This window comes from Argopecten irradians, unplaced genomic scaffold, assembly GCF_041381155.1.
Source record: "Argopecten irradians isolate NY unplaced genomic scaffold, Ai_NY scaffold_0661, whole genome shotgun sequence".
In the NCBI taxonomy this organism is placed as follows: Eukaryota; Metazoa; Mollusca; class Bivalvia; order Pectinida; family Pectinidae; genus Argopecten; species Argopecten irradians.
The window spans coordinates 19273-42860 of NW_027188128.1; the positions used below are offsets into that span (position 1 = coordinate 19273).

The window sequence follows — 23588 nt, forward strand, 5'->3', positions numbered from 1 at the left end:
CTATGTTTTCTCGTACCCGTAAACGGTTTATCGTGAAGGTACGTTTATACCCTTAAACTTAACATTACGTGTACATGTGCGTGCATTTACTTTTATTCATAGGAAGTAACTACATACAGGCAAAACAGGTTTGTTATGAAAATTGACTTGCGTGTGATTTCGTTTGTTTTTATTGATTCAATCATTCACTTGCTTGTTTGCTTGCTTGTTCAACATTTTTCTATTGTTGTGTTCATAATTTTTCAATATAGCATGCTACTTTTTCGTCATTGTACATTTCTGTGTGGTTATTGATTGATTGAAAACAACAAGGTTTTTGGTGTTGTGTTGCGTATATTTTCGAGATAATTCATATGATCACTTTTTGAGAAAAGTGGGTGGCCCTGAAAAGGGCCGTTTTTTGTTAGTGTAGAAAGCACACTGGAACCGTTTACTTGGCGGCGGGTTTGCTGGTCTTCTTGGGGAGAAGTACAGCCTGGATGTTGGGGAGGACACCACCCTGGGCAATGGTGACACCCGACAGCAGTTTGTTCAACTCCTCGTCGTTTCTGATGGCCAGCTGGAGATGACGGGGGATGATTCTGGTCTTCTTGTTATCCCTGGCGGCGTTTACCTGCCAATTCCAAAACTTCAGCGGCTAGGTACTCGAGGACAGCGGCCAAGTAGACTGGGGCTCCGGCTCCAACTCTCTCGGCATAGTTTCCCTTTCGGAGAAGCGATGGATACGTCCGACTGGGAACTGAAGTCCGGCACGGGATGATCGGCTCTTTGCCTTTCCCTTAACTTTTCCTCCCTTACCACGTCCAGACATCTTGATACGTTCGGCTAGTTACTGTAAACAGATATAGCAGAAATGAACCCTAGCACGCCGTCAAGCGTTTTATACCCCACAGGTAGGATCGAAATTGCAGCGAGCGAAAAAGTCGGGGGTGTTTTCAGTGAGCCGTCGAGGTTCGAGTGGTTTGTTGGCTCACCGCTATATTTTCGATCCTACCTGCGAGGGCTATGGTATAAAAGGAAAAAATTGAACAGTTTGGGGTTATACTCGTATCGGCACTCGTCGTAGTAGTAACATGGCACCCAAAGCAAGCGGATCTAAAGGAGCTAAGAAGGCGGCCACCAAGGCTAAGGCCAACCGTGGAACTGACAAGAAAAGGAGGAGGAAGAGGAGGGAATCCTACAGCATCTACATCTACAAGGTGTTGAAACAGGTGCACCCCGACACCGGTGTGTCCAGCAAGGCTATGTCCATCATGAACAGCTTTGTCAACGACATCTTTGAGAGAATCGCCGCTGAGGCTTCCCGTCTCGCTCACTACAACAAGAGGTCCACCATCACCAGTCGGGAGATCCAGACAGCTGTCCGTCTCCTTTTGCCCGGTGAATTGGCCAAGCACGCCGTCAGTGAGGGAACCAAGGCTGTCACCAAGTACACCAGCTCCAAGTAAACTTCTGAACAAAGTTTACTGAAACCACAAACGGCCCTTTTCAGGGCCACCCATATTTCCCAAAAAGTCCCCAATGTCACTCGAAAATGCGCAATATGTTATTTGTTATATAGTAGTTAGTTATTGGTGTGAAAGAGATATTGATGAAATATTGGTCCAAGACTTACATACACAAGTGAAACACATATTTAATGATGATTACAAAACATATTAACTTTACCATTGGAGACAAATAAATGACAATGTCGTTACCCACACATATGCTAATGCTGTCGTCTGTTTATAAATGAATTATATAAAGATGCTACACGACCGATGAATGGTAATGTTTATGTATGAAAAAACTTGAGCCGACAACAATAAGTATTTTTCTTCAATAACAAGTTTACTTACTTACTTACTTATCACCATTGGAAATGTAATAAAAACAGGTATGTAATATAACTAATTCCAATCCATAACACTGTCTGAAATGAAATGAGGTACTGATTGCGCAGACAACAAAAGGAAAACTAATTATTATAAATGTCAAGTAGAGGTTATACACGTATTAAGCATCAATTACTGGCCAACTGATGTTGTTATTTAGTTCCATATATGTATATTTTATTTGTGTGTACCCATTTATCGTTTTATGTATGCGTAAAATTCACTGTGTGGTAATATTTATCTTGATATGCGTATTCCGTCTGTAGATAGACATAATATTGTTGTTGTTTTGAATCGGCTACACATGCGTATGGTATGGTATATTCTAGATTAAATAAAAATTTGTTATTGCATAGTTTGGATTTGGTACAATATATTTTTGTATTATATTTATGTAAGATTGTTTAATACTTTGGGTACGTTGTGAAAAAATTAGTGCTACAACACTTTGCGTAATTTCGAGTGATATAGGAGCTTTTTGAGAAGTTTGGTGGCCCTAAAAAGGGCCGTTTGTTTTGGTTGTAGACAGGCTTCGTTCTGGTTTAACCGCCAAATCCGTACAGAGTACGTCCTTGCCTCTTCAGAGCGTACACAACATCCATAGCTGTGACAGTCTTCCTCTTGGCATGCTCGGTGTATGTAACGGCATCCCTGATGACATTCTCAAGGAAAACCTTAAGGACACCACGGGTCTCTTCGTAGATGAGTCCAGAGATACGTTTCACACCACCTCGGCGAGCCAGACGACGAATAGCGGGCTTGGTGATACCCTGGATGTTATCACGCAACACCTTCCTGTGCCTCTTGGCACCTCCCTTTCCGAGTCCCTTTCCTCCTTTACCTCTTCCAGACATGTTTACAGACTGCGCGAGCAGTGACTGAAATGACTCCGCTCACTGAAAACCGCCACATATAAGAATGTCTAGGCCGTGTGAGAAGACCTCTGCGTTTTTGTAAGCACGGCTTTCATTGGTCATAATTCCAGCGTTCTCTACAGCGGTGTGGTATGGTGTTATGTGGACACATGTGTACACAGTAAACGTGAAATGATATGTTATTTCAAAGGACTTGTTATGTGCGACTATTTTTTTTTATGAAACATGAATAGATACTTAATAAACAAGTACAGTAAATTGCGTTTGATGTAATGGTATACATGCATATTGTAGCAATATTTCAGATAACCTTTATCATATTTATCCTCCTATTAAAATAGAGTTACACGGGTTTTAATGTTGATTAAGTTTAACTGTTGATTATGTGTGAAGAGAGTATATTGTATTAGATACGTGTTTAACGTGAAGGTCTCAAGTAATGAAATAGTCTATAACATAACGGTGATACAGTAGTTTTGAAAAATGTGTCGTAGTTTAATAACAAATGCTAGGGTGCATGTATAATTTGTGTGCATTTTGTCAGAGTTTTGTACATGTTTTGTTTGCTAGGTTGTATACTAAGTGTGAAAGCCGTATAATTAATGACATTAATACACATCTAAAATGTTGTAATTGCTGAGTGAAGTATTGTATGTTCGTTTTTATTAAAAACAAGACGGTCCAAGCGGTTTAAAAGCATTTATTGTGTGGTATCCGATACATATAACACGAGGAAAAAAACTTGCTACCTAAAAAAAAAAAAATACCCCCAAAAAAATCGCGCCTCGCTCCGCTCGGCGCACAAACAAATCACAAAACAACAACAAAAAACACACAAAACAAACAAAAACACAACATACAAACCCTTTTTTTTGGGGGGCCTTTTTTCCTTTTTTTTTTTTAACCAAAACTACAACCATTCAAATAACCAAACATACATTCATCGCACACACCCAATACAAAAACAATCATTCAATAACATACACACACATCAATACACATACAAAACAAAAAAACACCAAAAATTTACAACATTTCAAACTATACACATTCATACACACAAAATTCACAACCAAAATAATCAACATTCCTACATCAATTCACACATTTTATTAACTCAATATTACAAATTATCTAACTTATACATTCACACTCTATCCTATCAACTTCACTACAATACCATACACACTCACAATCATCTTCTTCATTCATATCACAACAACACTTTTTAAAAATTATCTTCAATATGACATTACTTCAAGTATACGCCATAAATAGCCTATTCTTCTATATAATTATATAGTGATGGTTATATTTCCATCAAGGACCATGGGGGTGATGATGCGTATTTTTCGAGTGTATAGGGAACTTTTTGGGAAATTTGGTGGCCCTGAAAAGGGCCGTTTTGTTTAGTGATGTACAGAGGTACTGCTTAAGCACGTTCTCCGCGGATACGGCGAGCCAGCTGGATGTCCTTTGGCATAATGGTGACACGCTGGCGTGGATGGCGCACAGGTTGGTGTCTTCGAAGAGTCCGACCAAGTAAGCTTCGCTAGCCTCCTGGAGAGCCATAACGGCAGAGCTCTGGAACCTAAGGTCAGTCTTGAAGTCCTGGGCGATTTCACGGACGAGACGCTGGAAGGGCAGTTTCCTGATGAGGAGTTCAGTGCTCTTCTGGTATCTACGGATTTCACGGAGAGCGACTGTTCCTGGCCTGTACCTGTGAGGTTTCTTCACTCCTCCGGTGGCTGGGGCGCTCTTACGGGCGGCCTTGGTAGCCAACTGTTTACGTGGGGCCTTGCCTCCAGTGGATTTACGAGCGGTCTGCTTTGTACGAGCCATTTCTGATGTTTACCAGTCGAAGTTCAACGGTAGAATGACAAAAATTCTGTCAGTGCTATTTTTGTGCTCCCCGCTCCGTTAGAGAACATGGCGACGATTGGTCGCCGGATATGTAATCACGCTTTCGATTGGCCGCTATCTACAATCCTTCATTGGCCGCCAGGCGTGTACAATCCGCCAAGTTTCGATCCTACCTAGGCTTGTGTTTGCGGCAAAACTGTCTACTATGAAAACATGTCATAATGATAAACATTGATACGATTCCAATTATGACTGATAATTATACGACGGTCTAACACTTGTGACTATTGATAATAATTCAACATACCTGCCACAATGATTAAAATATTGCAATCAATGTGACAAATAAATATGTTTTGAGATACACTCACAGTAGAAACGTGATATTTCCATGCATGTAATGTACAGTTTTTATGTATATAAACAATAAATGCCCATGTTTGTGTGGCAAAATAGCAACAATAACTTAATTGTGCTTAATTTATAACTACTCAAATTCAATACAATAACATGCGTTGCTGCTTTGCCACACGATCATGAGCATTTCATTTACCATATTGTGTATATACATCACTACACGTATGACAGTACTCATGTTTATAAATATAAATGACAAATATGTGTTAGGTTATTAGTATCCTCTCTTTCCCTTTTCTCTTGTTAGGTTAGGTTAGGTTAGGTTAGATTAGTTTTAGTTTACTACTGGACGGCACTACTTAGGACATATTATAATCTAGGAGTTGTCTTCACTTCAGAATAAATAAAATAAAACAGCTAGCTATTAGATAACACATACGACTCCTCCCACTCTTCACTCGTTTTCCCTTCCTAACTTCTGTTCCTATGTTTTCTCGTACCCGTAAACGGTTTATCGTGAAGGTACGTTTATACCCTTAAACTTAACATTACGTGTACATGTGCGTGCATTTACTTTTATTCATAGGAAGTAACTACATACAGGCAAAACAGGTTTGTTATGAAAATTGACTTGCGTGTGATTTCGTTTGTTTTTATTGATTCAATCATTCACTTGCTTGTTTTTGCTTGCTTGTTCAACATTTTTCTATTGTTGTGTTCATAATTTTTCAATATAGCATGCTACTTTTTCGTCATTGTACATTTCTGTGTGGTTATTGATTGAAAACAACAAGGTTTTTGGTGTTGTGTTGCGTATATTTTCGAGATAATTCATATGATCACTTTTTGAGAAAAGTGGGTGGCCCTGAAAAGGGCCGTTTTTTTGTTAGTGTAGAAAGCACACTGGAACCGTTTACTTGGCGGCGGGTTTGCTGGTCTTCTTGGGGAGAAGTACAGCCTGGATGTTGGGGAGGACACCACCCTGGGCAATGGTGACACCCGACAGCAGTTTGTTCAACTCCTCGTCGTTTCTGATGGCCAGCTGGAGATGACGGGGGATGATTCTGGTCTTCTTGTTATCCCTGGCGGCGTTACCTGCCAATTCCAAAACTTCAGCGGCTAGGTACTCGAGGACAGCGGCCAAGTAGACTGGGGCTCCGGCTCCAACTCTCTCGGCATAGTTTCCCTTTCGGAGAAGACGATGGATACGTCCGACTGGGAACTGAAGTCCGGCACGGGATGATCGGCTCTTTGCCTTTCCCTTAACTTTTCCTCCCTTACCACGTCCAGACATCTTGATACGTTCGGCTAGTTACTGTAAACAGATATAGCAGAAATGAACCCTAGCACGCCGTCAAGCGTTTTTATACCCCACAGGTAGGATCGAAATTGCAGCGAGCGAAAAAGTCGGGGGTGTTTTCAGTGAGCCGTCGAGGTTCGAGTGGTTTGTTGGCTCACCGCTATATTTTCGATCCTACCTGCGAGGGCTATGGTATAAAAGGAAAAAATTGAACAGTTTGGGGTTATACTCGTATCGGCACTCGTCGTAGTAGTAACATGGCACCCAAAGCAAGCGGATCTAAAGGAGCTAAGAAGGCGGCCACCAAGGCTAAGGCCAACCGTGGAACTGACAAGAAAAGGAGGAGGAAGAGGAGGGAATCCTACAGCATCTACATCTACAAGGTGTTGAAACAGGTGCACCCCGACACCGGTGTGTCCAGCAAGGCTATGTCCATCATGAACAGCTTTGTCAACGACATCTTTGAGAGAATCGCCGCTGAGGCTTCCCGTCTCGCTCACTACAACAAGAGGTCCACCATCACCAGTCGGGAGATCCAGACAGCTGTCCGTCTCCTTTTGCCCGGTGAATTGGCCAAGCACGCCGTCAGTGAGGGAACCAAGGCTGTCACCAAGTACACCAGCTCCAAGTAAACTTCTGAACAAAGTTTACTGAAACCACAAACGGCCCTTTTCAGGGCCACCCATATTTCCCAAAAAGTCCCCAATGTCACTCGAAAATGCGCAATATGTTATTTGTTATAGTAGTTAGTTATTGGTGTGAAAGAGATATTGATGAAATATTGGTCCAAGACTTACATACACAAGTGAAACACATATTTAATGATGATTACAAAACATATTAACTTTACCATTGGAGACAAATAAATGACAAGTGTCGTTACCCACACATATGCTAATGCTGTCGTCTGTTTATAAATGAATTATATAAAGATGCTACACGACCGATGAATGGTAATGTTTATGTATGAAAAAACTTGAGCCGACAACAATAAGTATTTTTCTTCAATAACAAGTTACTTACTTACTTACTTATCACCATTGGAAATGTAATAAAAACAGGTATGTAATATAACTAATTCCAATCCATAACACTGTCTGAAATGAAATGAGGTACTGATTGCGCAGACAACAAAAGGAAAACTAATTATTATAAATGTCAAGTAGAGGTTATACACGTATTAAGCATCAATTACTGGCCAACTGATGTTGTTATTTAGTTCCATATATGTATTTTTATTTGTGTGTACCCATTTATCGTTTTATGTATGCGTAAAATTCACTGTGTGGTAATATTTATCTTGATATGCGTATTCCGTCTGTAGATAGACATAATATTGTTGTTGTTTTGAATCGGCTACACATGCGTATGGTATGGTATATTCTAGATTAAATAAAAATTTGTTATTGCATAGTTTGGATTTGGTACAATATATTTTTGTATTATATTTATGTAAGATTGTTTAATACTTTGGGTACGTTGAGAAAAATTAGTGCTACAACACTTTGCGTAATTTCGAGTGATATAGGAGCTTTTTGAGAAGTTTGGTGGCCCTAAAAAGGGCCGTTTGTTTTGGTTGTAGACAGGCTTCGTTCTGGTTTAACCGCCAAATCCGTACAGAGTACGTCCTTGCCTCTTCAGAGCGTACACAACATCCATAGCTGTGACAGTCTTCCTCTTGGCATGCTCGGTGTATGTAACGGCATCCCTGATGACATTCTCAAGGAAAACCTTAAGGACACCACGGGTCTCTTCGTAGATGAGTCCAGAGATACGTTTCACACCACCTCGGCGAGCCAGACGACGAATAGCGGGCTTGGTGATACCCTGGATGTTATCACGCAACACCTTCCTGTGCCTCTTGGCACCTCCCTTTCCGAGTCCCTTTCCTCCTTTACCTCTTCCAGACATGTTTACAGACTGCGAGCAGTGACTGAAATGACTCCGCTCACTGAAAACCGCCACATATAAGAATGTCTAGGCCGTGTGAGAAGACCTCTGCGTTTTTGTAAGCACGGCTTTCATTGGTCATAATTCCAGCGTTCTCTACAGCGGTGTGGTATGGTGTTATGTGGACACATGTGTACACAGTAAACGTGAAATGATATGTTATTTCAAAGGACTTGTTATGTGCGACTAATTTTTTTATGAAACATGAATAGATACTTAATAAACAAGTACAGTAAATTGCGTTTGATGTAATGGTATACATGCATATTGTAGCAATATTTCAGATAACCTTTATCATATTTATCCTCTTATTAAAATAGAGCTACACAGGTTTTAATGTTGATTAAGTTTAACTGTTGATTATGTGTGAAGAGAGTATATTGTATTAGATACGTGTTTAACGTGAAGGTGTCAAGTAATGAAATAGTCTATAACATAACGGTGATACAGTATGTTTTGAAAAATGTGTCGTAGTTTAATAACAAATGCTAGGGTGCATGTATAATTTGTGTGCATTTTGTCAGAGTTTTGTACATGTTTTGTTTGCTAGGTTGTATACTAAGTGTGAAAGCCGTATAATTAATGACATTAATACACATCTAAAATGTTGTAATTGCTGAGTGAAGTATTGTATGTTCGTTTTTATTAAAAACAAGACGGTCCAAGCGGTTTAAAAGCATTTATTGTGTGGTATCCGATACATATAACACGAGGAAAAAAACTTGCTACCTGAAAAAAAAAAAAATACCCCCAAAAAAATCGCGCCTCGCTCCGCCGCTCGGCGCACAAACAAATCACAAAACAACAACAAAAACACACAAAACAAACAAAACACAACATACAAACCTTTTTTTTGGGGGGCCTTTTTTTTTTTTTTTTTTAACCAAAACTACAACCATTCAAATAACCAAACATACATTCATCGCATCACACCCAATACAAAAACAATCATTCAATAACATACACACACACATCAATACACATACAAAACAAACAAAACACCAAAAATTAACAACATTTCAAACTATACACATTCATACACACAAAATTCACAACCAAAATAATCAACATTCCTACATCAATTCACACATTTTATTAACTCAATATTACAAATTATCTAACTTATACATTCACACTCTATCCTATCAACTTCACTACAATACCATACACACTCAATCATCTTCTTCATTCATATCACAACAACACTTTTTCAAAATTATCTTCAATATGACATCACTTCAAGTATACGCCATAAATAGCCTATTCTTCTATATAATTATATAGTGATGGTTATATTTCCATCAAGGACCATGGGGGTGATGATGCGTATTTTTCGAGTGTATAGGGAACTTTTTGGGAAATTTGGTGGCCCTGAAAAGGGCCGTTTTGTTTAGTGATGTACAGAGGTACTGCTTAAGCACGTTCTCCGCGGATACGGCGAGCCAGCTGGATGTCCTTTGGCATAATGGTGACACGCTTGGCGTGGATGGCGCACAGGTTGGTGTCTTCGAAGAGTCCGACCAAGTAAGCTTCGCTAGCCTCCTGGAGAGCCATAACGGCAGAGCTCTGGAACCTAAGGTCAGTCTTGAAGTCCTGGGCGATTTCACGGACGAGACGCTGGAAGGGCAGTTTCCTGATGAGGAGTTCAGTGCTCTTCTGGTATCTACGGATTTCACGGAGAGCGACTGTTCCTGGCCTGTACCTGTGAGGTTTCTTCACTCCTCCGGTGGCTGGGGCGCTCTTACGGGCGGCCTTGGTAGCCAACTGTTTACGTGGGGCCTTGCCTCCAGTGGATTTACGAGCGGTCTGCTTTGTACGAGCCATTTCTGATGTTTACCAGTCGAAGTTCAACGGTAGAATGACAAAAATTCTGTCAGTGCTATTTTTGTGCTCCCCGCTCCGTTAGAGAACATGGCGACGATTGGTCGCCGGATATGTAATCACGCTTTCGATTGGCCGCTATCTACAATCCTTCATTGGCCGCCAGGGTGTACAATCCGCCAAGTTTCGATCCTACCTAGGCTTGTGTTTGCGGCAAAACTGTCTACTATGAAAACATGTCATAATGATAAACATTGATACGATTCCAATTATGACTGATAATTATACGACGGTCTAACACTTGTGACTATTGATAATAATTCAACATACCTGCCACAATGATTAAAATATTGCAATCAATGTGACAAATAAATATGTTTTGAGATACACTCACAGTAGAAACGTGATATTTCCATGCATGTAATGTACAGTTTTATGTATATAAACAATAAATGCCCATGTTTGTGTGGCAAAATAGCAACAATAACTTAATTGTGCTTAATTTATAACTACTCAAATTCAATACAATAACATGCGTTGCTGCTTTGCCACACGATCATGAGCATTTCATTTACCATATTGTGTATATACATCACTACACGTATGACAGTACTCATGTTTATAAATATAAATGACAAATATGTGTTAGGTTATTAGTATCCTCTCTTTCCCTTTTCTCTTGTTAGGTTAGGTTAGGTTAGGTTAGATTAGTTTAGTTTACTACTGGACGGCACTACTTGAGGACATATTATAATCTAGGAGTTGTCTTCACTTCAGAATAAATAAAATAAAACAGCTAGCTATTAGATAACACATACGACTCCTCCCACTCTTCACTCGTTTTCCCTTCCTAACTTCTGTTCCTATGTTTTCTCGTACCCGTAAACGGTTTATCGTGAAGGTACGTTTATACCCTTAAACTTAACATTACGTGTACATGTGCGTGCATTTACTTTTATTCATAGGAAGTAACTACATACAGGCAAAACAGGTTTGTTATGAAAATTGACTTGCGTGTGATTTCGTTTGTTTTTATTGATTCAATCATTCACTTGCTTGTTTGCTTGCTTGTTCAAATTTTTTTTTCTTTCTTATTATTGTTGTGTTCATAATTTTTCAATATAGCATGCTACTTTTTGTCATTGTACATTTCTGTGTGGTTATTGAATGAAAACAACAAGGTTTTTGGTGTTGTGTTGCGTATATTTTCGAGATAATTCATATGATCACTTTTTGAGAAAAGTGGGTGGCCCTGAAAAGGGCCGTTTTTTTGTTAGTGTAGAAAGCACACTGGAACCGTTTACTTGGCGGCGGGTTTGCTGGTCTTCTTGGGGAGAAGTACAGCCTGGATGTTGGGGAGGACACCACCCTGGGCAATGGTGACACCCGACAGCAGTTTGTTCAACTCCTCGTCGTTTCTGATGGCCAGCTGGAGATGACGGGGGATGATTCTGGTCTTCTTGTTATCCCTGGCGGCGTTACCTGCCAATTCCAAAACTTCAGCGGCTAGGTACTCGAGGACAGCGGCCAAGTAGACTGGGGCTCCGGCTCCAACTCTCTCGGCATAGTTTCCCTTTCGGAGAAGACGATGGATACGTCCGACTGGGAACTGAAGTCCGGCACGGGATGATCGGCTCTTTGCCTTTCCCTTAACTTTTCCTCCCTTACCACGTCCAGACATCTTGATACGTTCGGCTAGTTACTGTAAACAGATATAGCAGAAATGAACCCTAGCACGCCGTCAAGCGTTTTATACCCCACAGGTAGGATCGAAATTGCAGCGAGCGAAAAAGTCGGGGGTGTTTTCAGTGAGCCGTCGAGGTTCGAGTGGTTTGTTGGCTCACCGCTATATTTTCGATCCTACCTGCGAGGGCTATGGTATAAAAGGAAAAAATTGAACAGTTTGGGGTTATACTCGTATCGGCACTCGTCGTAGTAGTAACATGGCACCCAAAGCAAGCGGATCTAAAGGAGCTAAGAAGGCGGCCACCAAGGCTAAGGCCAACCGTGGAACTGACAAGAAAAGGAGGAGGAAGAGGAGGGAATCCTACAGCATCTACATCTACAAGGTGTTGAAACAGGTGCACCCCGACACCGGTGTGTCCAGCAAGGCTATGTCCATCATGAACAGCTTTGTCAACGACATCTTTGAGAGAATCGCCGCTGAGGCTTCCCGTCTCGCTCACTACAACAAGAGGTCCACCATCACCAGTCGGGAGATCCAGACAGCTGTCCGTCTCCTTTTGCCCGGTGAATTGGCCAAGCACGCCGTCAGTGAGGGAACCAAGGCTGTCACCAAGTACACCAGCTCCAAGTAAACTTCTGAACAAAGTTTACTGAAACCACAAACGGCCCTTTTCAGGGCCACCCATATTTCCCAAAAAGTCCCCAATGTCACTCGAAAATGCGCAATATGTTATTTGTTATAGTAGTTAGTTATTGGTGTGAAAGAGATATTGATGAAATATTGGTCCAAGACTTACATACACAAGTGAAACACATATTTAATGATGATTACAAAACATATTAACTTTACCATTGGAGACAAATAAATGACAATGTCGTTACCCACACATATGCTAATGCTGTCGTCTGTTTATAAATGAATTATATAAAGATGCTACACGACCGATGAATGGTAATGTTTATGTATGAAAAAACTTGAGCCGACAACAATAAGTATTTTTCTTCAATAACAAGTTTACTTACTTACTTACTTATCACCATTGGAAATGTAATAAAAACAGGTATGTAATATAATAATTCCAATCCATAACACTGTCTGAAATGAAATGAGGTACTGATTGCGCAGACAACAAAAGGAAAACTAATTATTATAAATGTCAAGTAGAGGTTATACACGTATTAAGCATCAATTACTGGCCAACTGATGTTGTTATTTAGTTCCATATATGTATATTTTATTTGTGTGTACCCATTTATCGTTTTATGTATGCGTAAAATTCACTGTGTGGTAATATTTATCTTGATATGCGTATTCCGTCTGTAGATAGACATAATATTGTTGTTGTTTTGAATCGGCTACACATGCGTATGGTATGGTATATTCTAGATTAAATAAAAATTTGTTATTGCATAGTTTGGATTTGGTACAATATATTTTTGTATTATATTTATGTAAGATTGTTTAATACTTTGGGTACGTTGAGAAAAATTAGTGCTACAACACTTTGCGTAATTTCGAGTGATATAGGAGCTTTTTGAGAAGTTTGGTGGCCCTAAAAAGGGCCGTTTGTTTTGGTTGTAGACAGGCTTCGTTCTGGTTTAACCGCCAAATCCGTACAGAGTACGTCCTTGCCTCTTCAGAGCGTACACAACATCCATAGCTGTGACAGTCTTCCTCTTGGCATGCTCGGTGTATGTAACGGCATCCCTGATGACATTCTCAAGGAAAACCTTAAGGACACCACGGGTCTCTTCGTAGATGAGTCCAGAGATACGTTTCACACCACCTCGGCGAGCCAGACGACGAATAGCGGGCTTGGTGATACCCTGGATGTTATCACGCAACACCTTCCTGTGCCTCTTGGCACCTCCCTTTCCGAGTCCCTTTCCTCCTTTACCTCTTCCAGACATGTTTACAGACTGCGAGCAGTGACTGAAATGACTCCGCTCACTGAAAACCGCCACATATAAGAATGTCTAGGCCGTGTGAGAAGACCTCTGCGTTTTTGTAAGCACGGCTTTCATTGGTCATAATTCCAGCGTTCTCTACAGCGGTGTGGTATGGTGTTATGTGGACACATGTGTACACAGTAAACGTGAAATGATATGTTATTTCAAAGGACTTGTTATGTGCGACTAATTTTTTTTATGAAACATGAATAGATACTTAATAAACAAGTACAGTAAATTGCGTTTGATGTAATGGTATACATGCATATTGTAGCAATATTTCAGATAACCTTTATCATATTTATCCTCCTATTAAAATAGAGTTACACGGGTTTTAATGTTGATTAAGTTTAACTGTTGATTATGTGTGAAGAGAGTATATTGTATTAGATACGTGTTTAACGTGAAGGTCTCAAGTAATGAAATAGTCTATAACATAACGGTGATACAGTATGTTTTGAAAAATGTGTCGTAGTTTAATAACAAATGCTAGGGTGCATGTATAATTTGTGTGCATTTTGTCAGAGTTTTGTACATGTTTTGTTTGCTAGGTTGTATACTAAGTGTGAAAGCCGTATAATTAATGACATTAATACACATCTAAAATGTTGTAATTGCTGAGTGAAGTATTGTATGTTCGTTTTTTATTAAAAACAAGACGGTCCAAGCGGTTTAAAAGCATTTATTGTGTGGTATCCGATACATATAACACGAGGAAAAAAAACTTGCTACCTGAAAAAAAAAAAAATACCCCCAAAAAAATCGCGCCTCGCTCCGCTCGGCGCACAAACAAATCACAAAACAACAACAAAAACACACAAAACAAACAAAACACAACATACAAACCCTTTTTTTTTGGGGGGCCTTTTTTCCTTTTTTTTTTTAACCAAAACTACAACCATTCAAATAACCAAACATACATTCATCGCTAAACACCCAATACAAAAACAATCATTCAATAACATACACACACATCAATACACATACAAAACAAACAAAACACCAAAAATTTACAACATTTCAAACTATACACATTCATACACACAAAATTCACAACCAAAATAATCAACATTCCTACATCAATTCACACATTTTATTAACTCAATATTACAAATTATCTAACTTATACATTCACACTCTATCCTATCAACTTCACTACAATACCATACACACTCAATCATCTTCTTCATTCATATCACAACAACACTTTTTCAAAAATTATCTTCAATATGACATTACTTCAAGTATACGCCATAAATAGCCTATTCTTCTATATAATTATATAGTGATGGTTATATTTCCATCAAGGACCATGGGGGTGATGATGCGTATTTTTCGAGTGTATAGGGAACTTTTTGGGAAATTTGGTGGCCCTGAAAAGGGCCGTTTTGTTTAGTGATGTACAGAGGTACTGCTTAAGCACGTTCTCCGCGGATACGGCGAGCCAGCTGGATGTCCTTTGGCATAATGGTGACACGCTTGGCGTGGATGGCGCACAGGTTGGTGTCTTCGAAGAGTCCGACCAAGTAAGCTTCGCTAGCCTCCTGGAGAGCCATAACGGCAGAGCTCTGGAACCTAAGGTCAGTCTTGAAGTCCTGGGCGATTTCACGGACGAGACGCTGGAAGGGCAGTTTCCTGATGAGGAGTTCAGTGCTCTTCTGGTATCTACGGATTTCACGGAGAGCGACTGTTCCTGGCCTGTACCTGTGAGGTTTCTTCACTCCTCCGGTGGCGGGGCGCTCTTACGGGCGGCCTTGGTAGCCAACTGTTTACGTGGGGCCTTGCCTCCAGTGGATTTACGAGCGGTCTGCTTTGTACGAGCCATTTCTGATGTTTACCAGTCGAAGTTCAACGGTAGAATGACAAAAATTCTGTCAGTGCTATTTTTGTGCTCCCCGCTCCGTTAGAGAACATGGCGACGATTGGTCGCCGGATATGTAATCACGCTTTCGATTGGCCGCTATCTACAATCCTTCATTGGCCGCCAGGCGTGTACAATCCGCCAAGTTTCGATCCTACCTAGGCTTGTGTTTGCGGCAAAACTGTCTACTATGAAAACATGTCATAATGATAAACATTGATACGATTCCAATTATGACTGATAATTATACGACGGTCTAACACTTGTGACTATTGATAATAATTCAACATACCTGCCACAATGATTAAAATATTGCAATCAATGTGACAAATAAATATGTTTTGAGATACACTCACAGTAGAAACGTGATATTTCCATGCATGTAATGTACAGTTTTATGTATATAAACAATAAATGCCCATGTTTGTGTGGCAAAATAGCAACAATAACTTAATTGTGCTTAATTTATAACTACTCAAATTCAATACAATAACATGCGTTGCTGCTTTGCCACACGATCATGAGCATTTCATTTACCATATTGTGTATATACATCACTACACGTATGACAGTACTCATGTTTATAAATATAAATGACAAATATGTGTTAGGTTATTAGTATCCTCTCTTTCCCTTTTCTCTTGTTAGGTTAGGTTAGGTTAGGTTAGATTAGTTTAGTTTACTACTGGACGGCACTACTTGAGGACATATTATAATCTAGGAGTTGTCTTCACTTCAGAATAAATAAAATAAAACAGCTAGCTATTAGATAACACATACGACTCCTCCCACTCTTCACTCGTTTTCCCTTCCTAACTTCTGTTCCTATGTTTTCTCGTACCCGTAAACGGTTTATCGTGAAGGTACGTTTATACCCTTAAACTTAACATTACGTGTACATGTGCGTGCATTTACTTTTATTCATAGGAAGTAACTACATACAGGCAAAAAGGTTTGTTATGAAAATTGACTTGCGTGTGATTTCGTTTGTTTTTATTGATTCAATCATTCACTTGCTTGTTTGCTTGCTTGTTCAACATTTTTCTATTGTTGTGTTCATAATTTTTCAATATAGCATGCTACTTTTTCGTCATTGTACATTTCTGTGTGGTTATTGATTGAAAACAACAAGGTTTTTGGTGTTGTGTTGCGTATATTTTCGAGATAATTCATATGATCACTTTTTGAGAAAAGTGGGTGGCCCTGAAAAGGGCCGTTTTTTGTTAGTGTAGAAAGCACACTGGAACCGTTTACTTGGCGGCGGGTTTGCTGGTCTTCTTGGGGAGAAGTACAGCCTGGATGTTGGGGAGGACACCACCCTGGGCAATGGTGACACCCGACAGCAGTTTGTTCAACTCCTCGTCGTTTCTGATGGCCAGCTGGAGATGACGGGGGATGATTCTGGTCTTCTTGTTATCCCTGGCGGCGTTACCTGCCAATTCCAAAACTTCAGCGGCTAGGTACTCGAGGACAGCGGCCAAGTAGACTGGGGCTCCGGCTCCAACTCTCTCGGCATAGTTTCCCTTTCGGAGAAGACGATGGATACGTCCGACTGGGAACTGAAGTCCGGCACGGGATGATCGGCTCTTTGCCTTTCCCTTAACTTTTCCTCCCTTACCACGTCCAGACATCTTGATACGTTCGGCTAGTTACTGTAAACAGATATAGCAGAAATGAACCCTAGCACGCCGTCAAGCGTTTTATACCCCACAGGTAGGATCGAAATTGCAGCGAGCGAAAAAGTCGGGGGTGTTTTCAGTGAGCCGTCGAGGTTCGAGTGGTTTGTTGGCTCACCGCTATATTTTCGATCCTACCTGCGAGGGCTATGGTATAAAAGGAAAAAATTGAACAGTTTGGGGTTATACTCGTATCGGCACTCGTCGTAGTAGTAACATGGCACCCAAAGCAAGCGGATCTAAAGGAGCTAAGAAGGCGGCCACCAAGGCTAAGGCCAACCGTGGAACTGACAAGAAAAGGAGGAGGAAGAGGAGGGAATCCTACAGCATCTACATCTACAAGGTGTTGAAACAGGTGCACCCCGACACCGGTGTGTCCAGCAAGGCTATGTCCATCATGAACAGCTTTGTCAACGACATCTTTGAGAGAATCGCCGCTGAGGCTTCCCGTCTCGCTCACTACAACAAGAGGTCCACCATCACCAGTCGGGAGATCCAGACAGCTGTCCGTCTCCTTTTGCCCGGTGAATTGGCCAAGCACGCCGTCAGTGAGGGAACCAAGGCTGTCACCAAGTACACCAGCTCCAAGTAAACTTCTGAACAAAGTTTACTGAAACCACAAACGGCCCTTTTCAGGGCCACCCATATTTCCCAAAAAGTCCCCAATGTCACTCGAAAATGCGCAATATGTTATTTGTTATAGTAGTTAGTTATTGGTGTGAAAGAGATATTGATGAAATATTGGTCCAAGACTTACATACACAAGTGAAACACATATTTAATGATGATTACAAAACATATTAACTTTACCATTGGAGACAAATAAATGACAATGTCGTTACCCACACATATGCTAATGCTGTCGTCTGTTTATAAATGAATTATATAAAGATGCTACACGACCGATGAATGGTAATGTTTATGTATGAAAAAACTTGAGCCGACAACAATAAGTATTTTTCTTCAATAACAAGTTTACTTACTTACTTACTTATCACCATTGGAAATGTAATAAAAACAGGTATGTAATATAACTAATTCCAATCCATAACACTGTCTGAAATGAAATGAGGTACTGATTGCGCAGACAACAAAAGGAAAACTAATTATTATAAATGTCAAGTAGAGGTTATACACGTATTAAGCATCAATTACTGGCCAACTGATGTTGTTATTTAGTTCCATATATAGATCGGTATATTTTATTTGTGTGTACCCATTTATCGTTTTATGTATGCGTAAAATTCACTGTGTGGTAATATTTATCTTGATATGCGTATTCCGTCTGTAGATAGACATAATATTGTTGTTGTTTTGAATCGGCTACACATGCGTATGGTATGGTATATTCTAGATTAAATAAAAATTTGTTATTGCATAGTTTGGATTTGGTACAATATATTTTTGTATTATATTTATGTAAGATTGTTTAATACTTTGGGTACGTTGAGAAAAATTATGCTACAACACTTTGCGTAATTTCGAGTGATATAGGAGCTTTTTGAGAAGTTTGGTGGCCCTAAAAAGGGCCGTTTGTTTTGGTTGTAGACAGGCTTCGTTCTGGTTTAACCGCCAAATCCGTACAGAGTACGTCCTTGCCTCTTCAGAGCGTACACAACATCCATAGCTGTGACAGTCTTCCTCTTGGCATGCTCGGTGTATGTAACGGCATCCCTGATGACATTCTCAAGGAAAACCTTAAGGACACCACGGGTCTCTTCGTAGATGAGTCCAGAGATACGTTTCACACCACCTCGGCGAGCCAGACGACGAATAGCGGGCTTGGTGATACCCTGGATGTTATCACGCAACACCTTCCTGTGCCTCTTGGCACCTCCCTTTCCGAGTCCCTTTCCTCCTTTACCTCTTCCAGACATGTTTACAGACTGCGAGCAGTGACTGAAATGACTCCGCTCACTGAAAACCGCCACATATAAGAATGTCTAGGCCGTGTGAGAAGACCTCTGCGTTTTTGTAAGCACGGCTTTCATTGGTCATAATTCCAGCGTTCTCTACAGCGGTGTGGTATGGTGTTATGTGGACACATGTGTACACAGTAAACGTGAAAATGATATGTTATTTCAAAGGACTTGTTATGTGCGACTAATTTTTTTTATAACATGAATAGATACTTAATAAACAAGTACAGTAAATTGCGTTTGATGTAATGGTATACATGCATATTGTAGCAATATTTCAGATAACCTTTATCATATTTATCCTCCTATTAAAATAGAGTTACACGGGTTTTAATGTTGATTAAGTTTAACTGTTGATTATGTGTGAAGAGAGTATATTGTATTAGATACGTGTTTAACGTGAAGGTCTCAAGTAATGAAATAGTCTATAACATAACGGTGATACAGTATGTTTTGAAAAATGTGTCGTAGTTTAATAACAAATGCTAGGGTGCATGTATAATTTGTGTGCATTTTGTCAGAGTTTTGTACATGTTTTGTTTGCTAGGTTGTATACTAAGTGTGAAAGCCGTATAATTAATGACATTAATACACATCTAAAAATGTTGTAATTGCTGAGTGAAGTATTGTATGTTCGTTTTTATTAAAAACAAGACGGTCCAAGCGGTTTAAAAGCATTTATTGTGTGGTATCCGATACATATAACACGAGGAAAAAAACTTGCTACCTGAAAAAAAAAAAAATACCCCCAAAAAAATCGCGCCTCGCTCCGCTCGGCGCACAAACAAATCACAAAACAACAACAAAAACACACAAAACAAACAAAACACAACATACAAACTTTTTTTTTGGGGGGCCTTTTTTTTTTTTTTTTTTAACCAAAAATACAACCATTCAAATAACCAAACATACATTCATCGCTAAACACCCAATACAAAAACAATCATTCAATAACATACACACACATCAATACACATACAAAACAAACAAAACACCAAAAATTTACAACATTTCAAACTATACACATTCATACACACAAAATTCACAACCAAAATAATCAACATTCCTACATCAATTCACACATTTTATTAACTCAATATTACAAATTATCTAACTTATACATTCACACTCTATCCTATCAACTTCACTACAATACCATACACACTCAATCATCTTCTTCATTCATATCACAACAACACTTTTTCAAAATTATCTTCAATATGACATCACTTCAAGTATACGCCATAAATAGCCTATTCTTCTATATAATTATATAGTGATGGTTATATTTCCATCAAGGACCATGGGGGTGATGATGCGTATTTTTCGAGTGTATAGGGAACTTTTTGGGAAATTTGGTGGCCCTGAAAAGGGCCGTTTTGTTTAGTGATGTACAGAGGTACTGCTTAAGCACGTTCTCCGCGGATACGGCGAGCCAGCTGGATGTCCTTTGGCATAATGGTGACACGCTTGGCGTGGATGGCGCACAGGTTGGTGTCTTCGAAGAGTCCGACCAAGTAAGCTTCGCTAGCCTCCTGGAGAGCCATAACGGCAGAGCTCTGGAACCTAAGGTCAGTCTTGAAGTCCTGGGCGATTTCACGGACGAGACGCTGGAAGGGCAGTTTCCTGATGAGGAGTTCAGTGCTCTTCTGGTATCTACGGATTTCACGGAGAGCGACTGTTCCTGGCCTGTACCTGTGAGGTTTCTTCACTCCTCCGGTGGCTGGGGCGCTCTTACGGGCGGCCTTGGTAGCCAACTGTTTACGTGGGGCCTTGCCTCCAGTGGATTTACGAGCGGTCTGCTTTGTACGAGCCATTTCTGATGTTTACCAGTCGAAGTTCAACGGTAGAATGACAAAAATTCTGTCAGTGCTATTTTTGTGCTCCCCGCTCCGTTAGAGAACATGGCGACGATTGGTCGCCGGATATGTAATCACGCTTTCGATTGGCCGCTATCTACAATCCTTCATTGGCCGCCAGGCGTGTACAATCCGCCAAGTTTCGATCCTACCTAGGCTTGTGTTTGCGGCAAAACTGTCTACTATGAAAACATGTCATAATGATAAACATTGATACGATTCCAATTATGACTGATAATTATACGACGGTCTAACACTTGTGACTATTGATAATAATTCAACATACCTGCCACAATGATTAAAATATTGCAATCAATGTGACAAATAAATATGTTTTGAGATACACTCACAGTAGAAACGTGATATTTCCATGCATGTAATGTACAGTTTTATGTATATAAACAATAAATGCCCATGTTTGTGTGGCAAAATAGCAACAATAACTTAATTGTGCTTAATTTATAACTACTCAAATTCAATACAATAACATGCGTTGCTGCTTTGCCACACGATCATGAGCATTTCATTTACCATATTGTGTATATACATCACTACACGTATGACAGTACTCATGTTTATAAATATAAATGACAAATATGTGTTAGGTTATTAGTATCCTCTCTTTCCCTTTTCTCTTGTTAGGTTAGGTTAGGTTAGGTTAGATTAGTTTAGTTTACTACTGGACGGCACTACTTGAGGACATATTATAATCTAGGAGTTGTCTTCACTTCAGAATAAATAAAATAAAACAGCTAGCTATTAGATAACACATACGACTCCTCCCACTCTTCACTCGTTTTCCCTTCCTAACTTCTGTTCCTATGTTTTCTCGTACCCGTAAACGGTTTATCGTGAAGGTACGTTTATACCCTTAAACTTAACATTACGTGTACATGTGCGTGCATTTACTTTTATTCATAGGAAGTAACTACATACAGGCAAAACAGGTTTGTTATGAAAATTGACTTGCGTGTGATTTCGTTTGTTTTTATTGATTCAATCATTCACTTGCTTGTTTGCTTGCTTGTTCAACATTTTTCTATTGTTGTGTTCATAATTTTTCAATATAGCATGCTACTTTTTCGTCATTGTACATTTCTGTGTGGTTATTGATTGAAAACAACAAGGTTTTTGGTGTTGTGTTGCGTATATTTTCGAGATAATTCATATGATCACTTTTTGAGAAAAGTGGGTGGCCCTGAAAAGGGCCGTTTTTTGTTAGTGTAGAAAGCACACTGGAACCGTTTACTTGGCGGCGGGTTTGCTGGTCTTCTTGGGGAGAAGTACAGCCTGGATGTTGGGGAGGACACCACCCTGGGCAATGGTGACACCCGACAGCAGTTTGTTCAACTCCTCGTCGTTTCTGATGGCCAGCTGGAGATGACGGGGGATGATTCTGGTCTTCTTGTTATCCCTGGCGGCGTTACCTGCCAATTCCAAAACTTCAGCGGCTAGGTACTCGAGGACAGCGGCCAAGTAGACTGGGGCTCCGGCTCCAACTCTCTCGGCATAGTTTCCCTTTCGGAGAAGACGATGGATACGTCCGACTGGGAACTGAAGTCCGGCACGGGATGATCGGCTCTTTGCCTTTCCCTTAACTTTTCCTCCCTTACCACGTCCAGACATCTTGATACGTTCGGCTAGTTACTGTAAACAGATATAGCAGAAATGAACCCTAGCACGCCGTCAAGCGTTTTATACCCCACAGGTAGGATCGAAATTGCAGCGAGCGAAAAAGTCGGGGGTGTTTTCAGTGAGCCGTCGAGGTTCGAGTGGTTTGTTGGCTCACCGCTATATTTTCGATCCTACCTGCGAGGGCTATGGTATAAAAGGAAAAAATTGAACAGTTTGGGGTTATACTCGTATCGGCACTCGTCGTAGTAGTAACATGGCACCCAAAGCAAGCGGATCTAAAGGAGCTAAGAAGGCGGCCACCAAGGCTAAGGCCAACCGTGGAACTGACAAGAAAAGGAGGAGGAAGAGGAGGGAATCCTACAGCATCTACATCTACAAGGTGTTGAAACAGGTGCACCCCGACACCGGTGTGTCCAGCAAGGCTATGTCCATCATGAACAGCTTTGTCAACGACATCTTTGAGAGAATCGCCGCTGAGGCTTCCCGTCTCGCTCACTACAACAAGAGGTCCACCATCACCAGTCGGGAGATCCAGACAGCTGTCCGTCTCCTTTTGCCCGGTGAATTGGCCAAGCACGCCGTCAGTGAGGGAACCAAGGCTGTCACCAAGTACACCAGCTCCAAGTAAACTTCTGAACAAAGTTTACTGAAACCACAAACGGCCCTTTTCAGGGCCACCCATATTTCCCAAAAAGTCCCCAATGTCACTGGTGTGAAAGAGATATTGATGAAATATTGGTCCAAGACTTACATACACAAGTGAAACACATATTTAATGATGATTACAAAACATATTAACTTTACCATTGGAGACAAATAAATGACAATGTCGTTACCCACACATATGCTAATGCTGTCGTCTGTTTATAAATGAATTATATAAAGATGCTACACGACCGATGAATGGTAATGTTTATGTATGAAAAAACTTGAGCCGACAACAATAAGTATTTTTCTTC

The 23588-nt window shown here is 40.3% G+C and overlaps 15 protein-coding genes and 3 pseudogenes across 15 annotated transcripts; 5 read left to right on the forward strand and 13 right to left on the reverse strand.

The window, feature by feature from the left end:
* Positions 1-305: 305 nt before the first annotated feature.
* LOC138313352 (histone H2A-like) lies at positions 306-1057 on the reverse strand (annotated as a pseudogene).
* Positions 1058-1073: 16 nt separating this feature from the next.
* LOC138313353 (histone H2B) lies at positions 1074-1498 on the forward strand. The gene has a single exon (XM_069253836.1). The coding sequence runs from the start codon at positions 1074-1076 to the stop codon at positions 1446-1448; it is 375 nt and encodes a 124-aa protein (XP_069109937.1). The 3' UTR covers positions 1449-1498.
* An 839-nt stretch (positions 1499-2337) lies between these two features.
* On the reverse strand, positions 2338-2745 carry LOC138313354 (histone H4). Its single transcript, XM_069253837.1, has one exon. It carries the CDS (start codon positions 2729-2731, stop codon positions 2420-2422), a length of 312 nt encoding a protein of 103 aa, XP_069109938.1. The 5' UTR covers positions 2732-2745; the 3' UTR covers positions 2338-2419.
* Positions 2746-3940: 1195 nt separating this feature from the next.
* On the reverse strand, positions 3941-4909 carry LOC138313355 (histone H3-like; annotated as a pseudogene).
* A 936-nt stretch (positions 4910-5845) lies between these two features.
* LOC138313348 (histone H2A) lies at positions 5846-6330 on the reverse strand. Its single transcript, XM_069253832.1, has one exon. It carries the CDS (start codon positions 6264-6266, stop codon positions 5886-5888), a length of 381 nt encoding a protein of 126 aa, XP_069109933.1. The 5' UTR covers positions 6267-6330; the 3' UTR covers positions 5846-5885.
* A 176-nt stretch (positions 6331-6506) lies between these two features.
* On the forward strand, positions 6507-6954 carry LOC138313350 (histone H2B). Its single transcript, XM_069253834.1, has one exon. It carries the CDS (start codon positions 6530-6532, stop codon positions 6902-6904), a length of 375 nt encoding a protein of 124 aa, XP_069109935.1. The 5' UTR covers positions 6507-6529; the 3' UTR covers positions 6905-6954.
* An 819-nt stretch (positions 6955-7773) lies between these two features.
* Positions 7774-8220, reverse strand: LOC138313346 (histone H4). The gene has a single exon (XM_069253830.1). The coding sequence runs from the start codon at positions 8181-8183 to the stop codon at positions 7872-7874; it is 312 nt and encodes a 103-aa protein (XP_069109931.1). The 5' UTR covers positions 8184-8220; the 3' UTR covers positions 7774-7871.
* A 900-nt stretch (positions 8221-9120) lies between these two features.
* On the reverse strand, positions 9121-10110 carry LOC138313349 (histone H3). Its single transcript, XM_069253833.1, has one exon. The coding sequence runs from the start codon at positions 10044-10046 to the stop codon at positions 9636-9638; it is 411 nt and encodes a 136-aa protein (XP_069109934.1). The 5' UTR covers positions 10047-10110; the 3' UTR covers positions 9121-9635.
* A 1193-nt stretch (positions 10111-11303) lies between these two features.
* LOC138313359 (histone H2A) lies at positions 11304-11970 on the reverse strand. Its single transcript, XM_069253841.1, has one exon. The coding sequence runs from the start codon at positions 11722-11724 to the stop codon at positions 11344-11346; it is 381 nt and encodes a 126-aa protein (XP_069109942.1). The 5' UTR covers positions 11725-11970; the 3' UTR covers positions 11304-11343.
* A 16-nt stretch (positions 11971-11986) lies between these two features.
* Positions 11987-12411, forward strand: LOC138313360 (histone H2B). The gene has a single exon (XM_069253842.1). It carries the CDS (start codon positions 11987-11989, stop codon positions 12359-12361), a length of 375 nt encoding a protein of 124 aa, XP_069109943.1. The 3' UTR covers positions 12362-12411.
* An 819-nt stretch (positions 12412-13230) lies between these two features.
* On the reverse strand, positions 13231-13677 carry LOC138313361 (histone H4). Its single transcript, XM_069253843.1, has one exon. The coding sequence runs from the start codon at positions 13638-13640 to the stop codon at positions 13329-13331; it is 312 nt and encodes a 103-aa protein (XP_069109944.1). The 5' UTR covers positions 13641-13677; the 3' UTR covers positions 13231-13328.
* A 1216-nt stretch (positions 13678-14893) lies between these two features.
* Positions 14894-15832, reverse strand: LOC138313347 (histone H3-like; annotated as a pseudogene).
* Positions 15833-16573: 741 nt separating this feature from the next.
* LOC138313367 (histone H2A) lies at positions 16574-17417 on the reverse strand. Its single transcript, XM_069253847.1, has one exon. The coding sequence runs from the start codon at positions 17169-17171 to the stop codon at positions 16791-16793; it is 381 nt and encodes a 126-aa protein (XP_069109948.1). The 5' UTR covers positions 17172-17417; the 3' UTR covers positions 16574-16790.
* Positions 17418-17433: 16 nt separating this feature from the next.
* Positions 17434-17858, forward strand: LOC138313368 (histone H2B). Its single transcript, XM_069253849.1, has one exon. The coding sequence runs from the start codon at positions 17434-17436 to the stop codon at positions 17806-17808; it is 375 nt and encodes a 124-aa protein (XP_069109950.1). The 3' UTR covers positions 17809-17858.
* Positions 17859-18707: 849 nt separating this feature from the next.
* Positions 18708-19130, reverse strand: LOC138313362 (histone H4). The gene has a single exon (XM_069253844.1). It carries the CDS (start codon positions 19091-19093, stop codon positions 18782-18784), a length of 312 nt encoding a protein of 103 aa, XP_069109945.1. The 5' UTR covers positions 19094-19130; the 3' UTR covers positions 18708-18781.
* An 876-nt stretch (positions 19131-20006) lies between these two features.
* On the reverse strand, positions 20007-21256 carry LOC138313356 (histone H3). The gene has a single exon (XM_069253838.1). The coding sequence runs from the start codon at positions 20950-20952 to the stop codon at positions 20542-20544; it is 411 nt and encodes a 136-aa protein (XP_069109939.1). The 5' UTR covers positions 20953-21256; the 3' UTR covers positions 20007-20541.
* Positions 21257-21973: 717 nt separating this feature from the next.
* Positions 21974-22866, reverse strand: LOC138313357 (histone H2A). The gene has a single exon (XM_069253839.1). The coding sequence runs from the start codon at positions 22618-22620 to the stop codon at positions 22240-22242; it is 381 nt and encodes a 126-aa protein (XP_069109940.1). The 5' UTR covers positions 22621-22866; the 3' UTR covers positions 21974-22239.
* Positions 22867-22882: 16 nt separating this feature from the next.
* Positions 22883-23307, forward strand: LOC138313358 (histone H2B). The gene has a single exon (XM_069253840.1). The coding sequence runs from the start codon at positions 22883-22885 to the stop codon at positions 23255-23257; it is 375 nt and encodes a 124-aa protein (XP_069109941.1). The 3' UTR covers positions 23258-23307.
* The last annotated feature ends 281 nt before the right edge of the window (positions 23308-23588 follow it).

Bases quoted from the DNA above. Each gene is read 5' to 3' on its own strand.
- LOC138313353 (XM_069253836.1), top strand. From the start codon at position 1,074: ATGGCACCCAAAGCAAGCGGATCTAAAGGAGCTAAGAAGGCGGCCACC.
- LOC138313354 (XM_069253837.1), bottom strand. From the start codon at position 2,731: ATGTCTGGAAGAGGTAAAGGAGGAAAGGGACTCGGAAAGGGAGGTGCC.
- LOC138313348 (XM_069253832.1), bottom strand. From the start codon at position 6,266: ATGTCTGGACGTGGTAAGGGAGGAAAAGTTAAGGGAAAGGCAAAGAGC.
- LOC138313350 (XM_069253834.1), top strand. From the start codon at position 6,530: ATGGCACCCAAAGCAAGCGGATCTAAAGGAGCTAAGAAGGCGGCCACC.
- LOC138313346 (XM_069253830.1), bottom strand. From the start codon at position 8,183: ATGTCTGGAAGAGGTAAAGGAGGAAAGGGACTCGGAAAGGGAGGTGCC.
- LOC138313349 (XM_069253833.1), bottom strand. From the start codon at position 10,046: ATGGCTCGTACAAAGCAGACCGCTCGTAAATCCACTGGAGGCAAGGCC.
- LOC138313359 (XM_069253841.1), bottom strand. From the start codon at position 11,724: ATGTCTGGACGTGGTAAGGGAGGAAAAGTTAAGGGAAAGGCAAAGAGC.
- LOC138313360 (XM_069253842.1), top strand. From the start codon at position 11,987: ATGGCACCCAAAGCAAGCGGATCTAAAGGAGCTAAGAAGGCGGCCACC.
- LOC138313361 (XM_069253843.1), bottom strand. From the start codon at position 13,640: ATGTCTGGAAGAGGTAAAGGAGGAAAGGGACTCGGAAAGGGAGGTGCC.
- LOC138313367 (XM_069253847.1), bottom strand. From the start codon at position 17,171: ATGTCTGGACGTGGTAAGGGAGGAAAAGTTAAGGGAAAGGCAAAGAGC.
- LOC138313368 (XM_069253849.1), top strand. From the start codon at position 17,434: ATGGCACCCAAAGCAAGCGGATCTAAAGGAGCTAAGAAGGCGGCCACC.
- LOC138313362 (XM_069253844.1), bottom strand. From the start codon at position 19,093: ATGTCTGGAAGAGGTAAAGGAGGAAAGGGACTCGGAAAGGGAGGTGCC.
- LOC138313356 (XM_069253838.1), bottom strand. From the start codon at position 20,952: ATGGCTCGTACAAAGCAGACCGCTCGTAAATCCACTGGAGGCAAGGCC.
- LOC138313357 (XM_069253839.1), bottom strand. From the start codon at position 22,620: ATGTCTGGACGTGGTAAGGGAGGAAAAGTTAAGGGAAAGGCAAAGAGC.
- LOC138313358 (XM_069253840.1), top strand. From the start codon at position 22,883: ATGGCACCCAAAGCAAGCGGATCTAAAGGAGCTAAGAAGGCGGCCACC.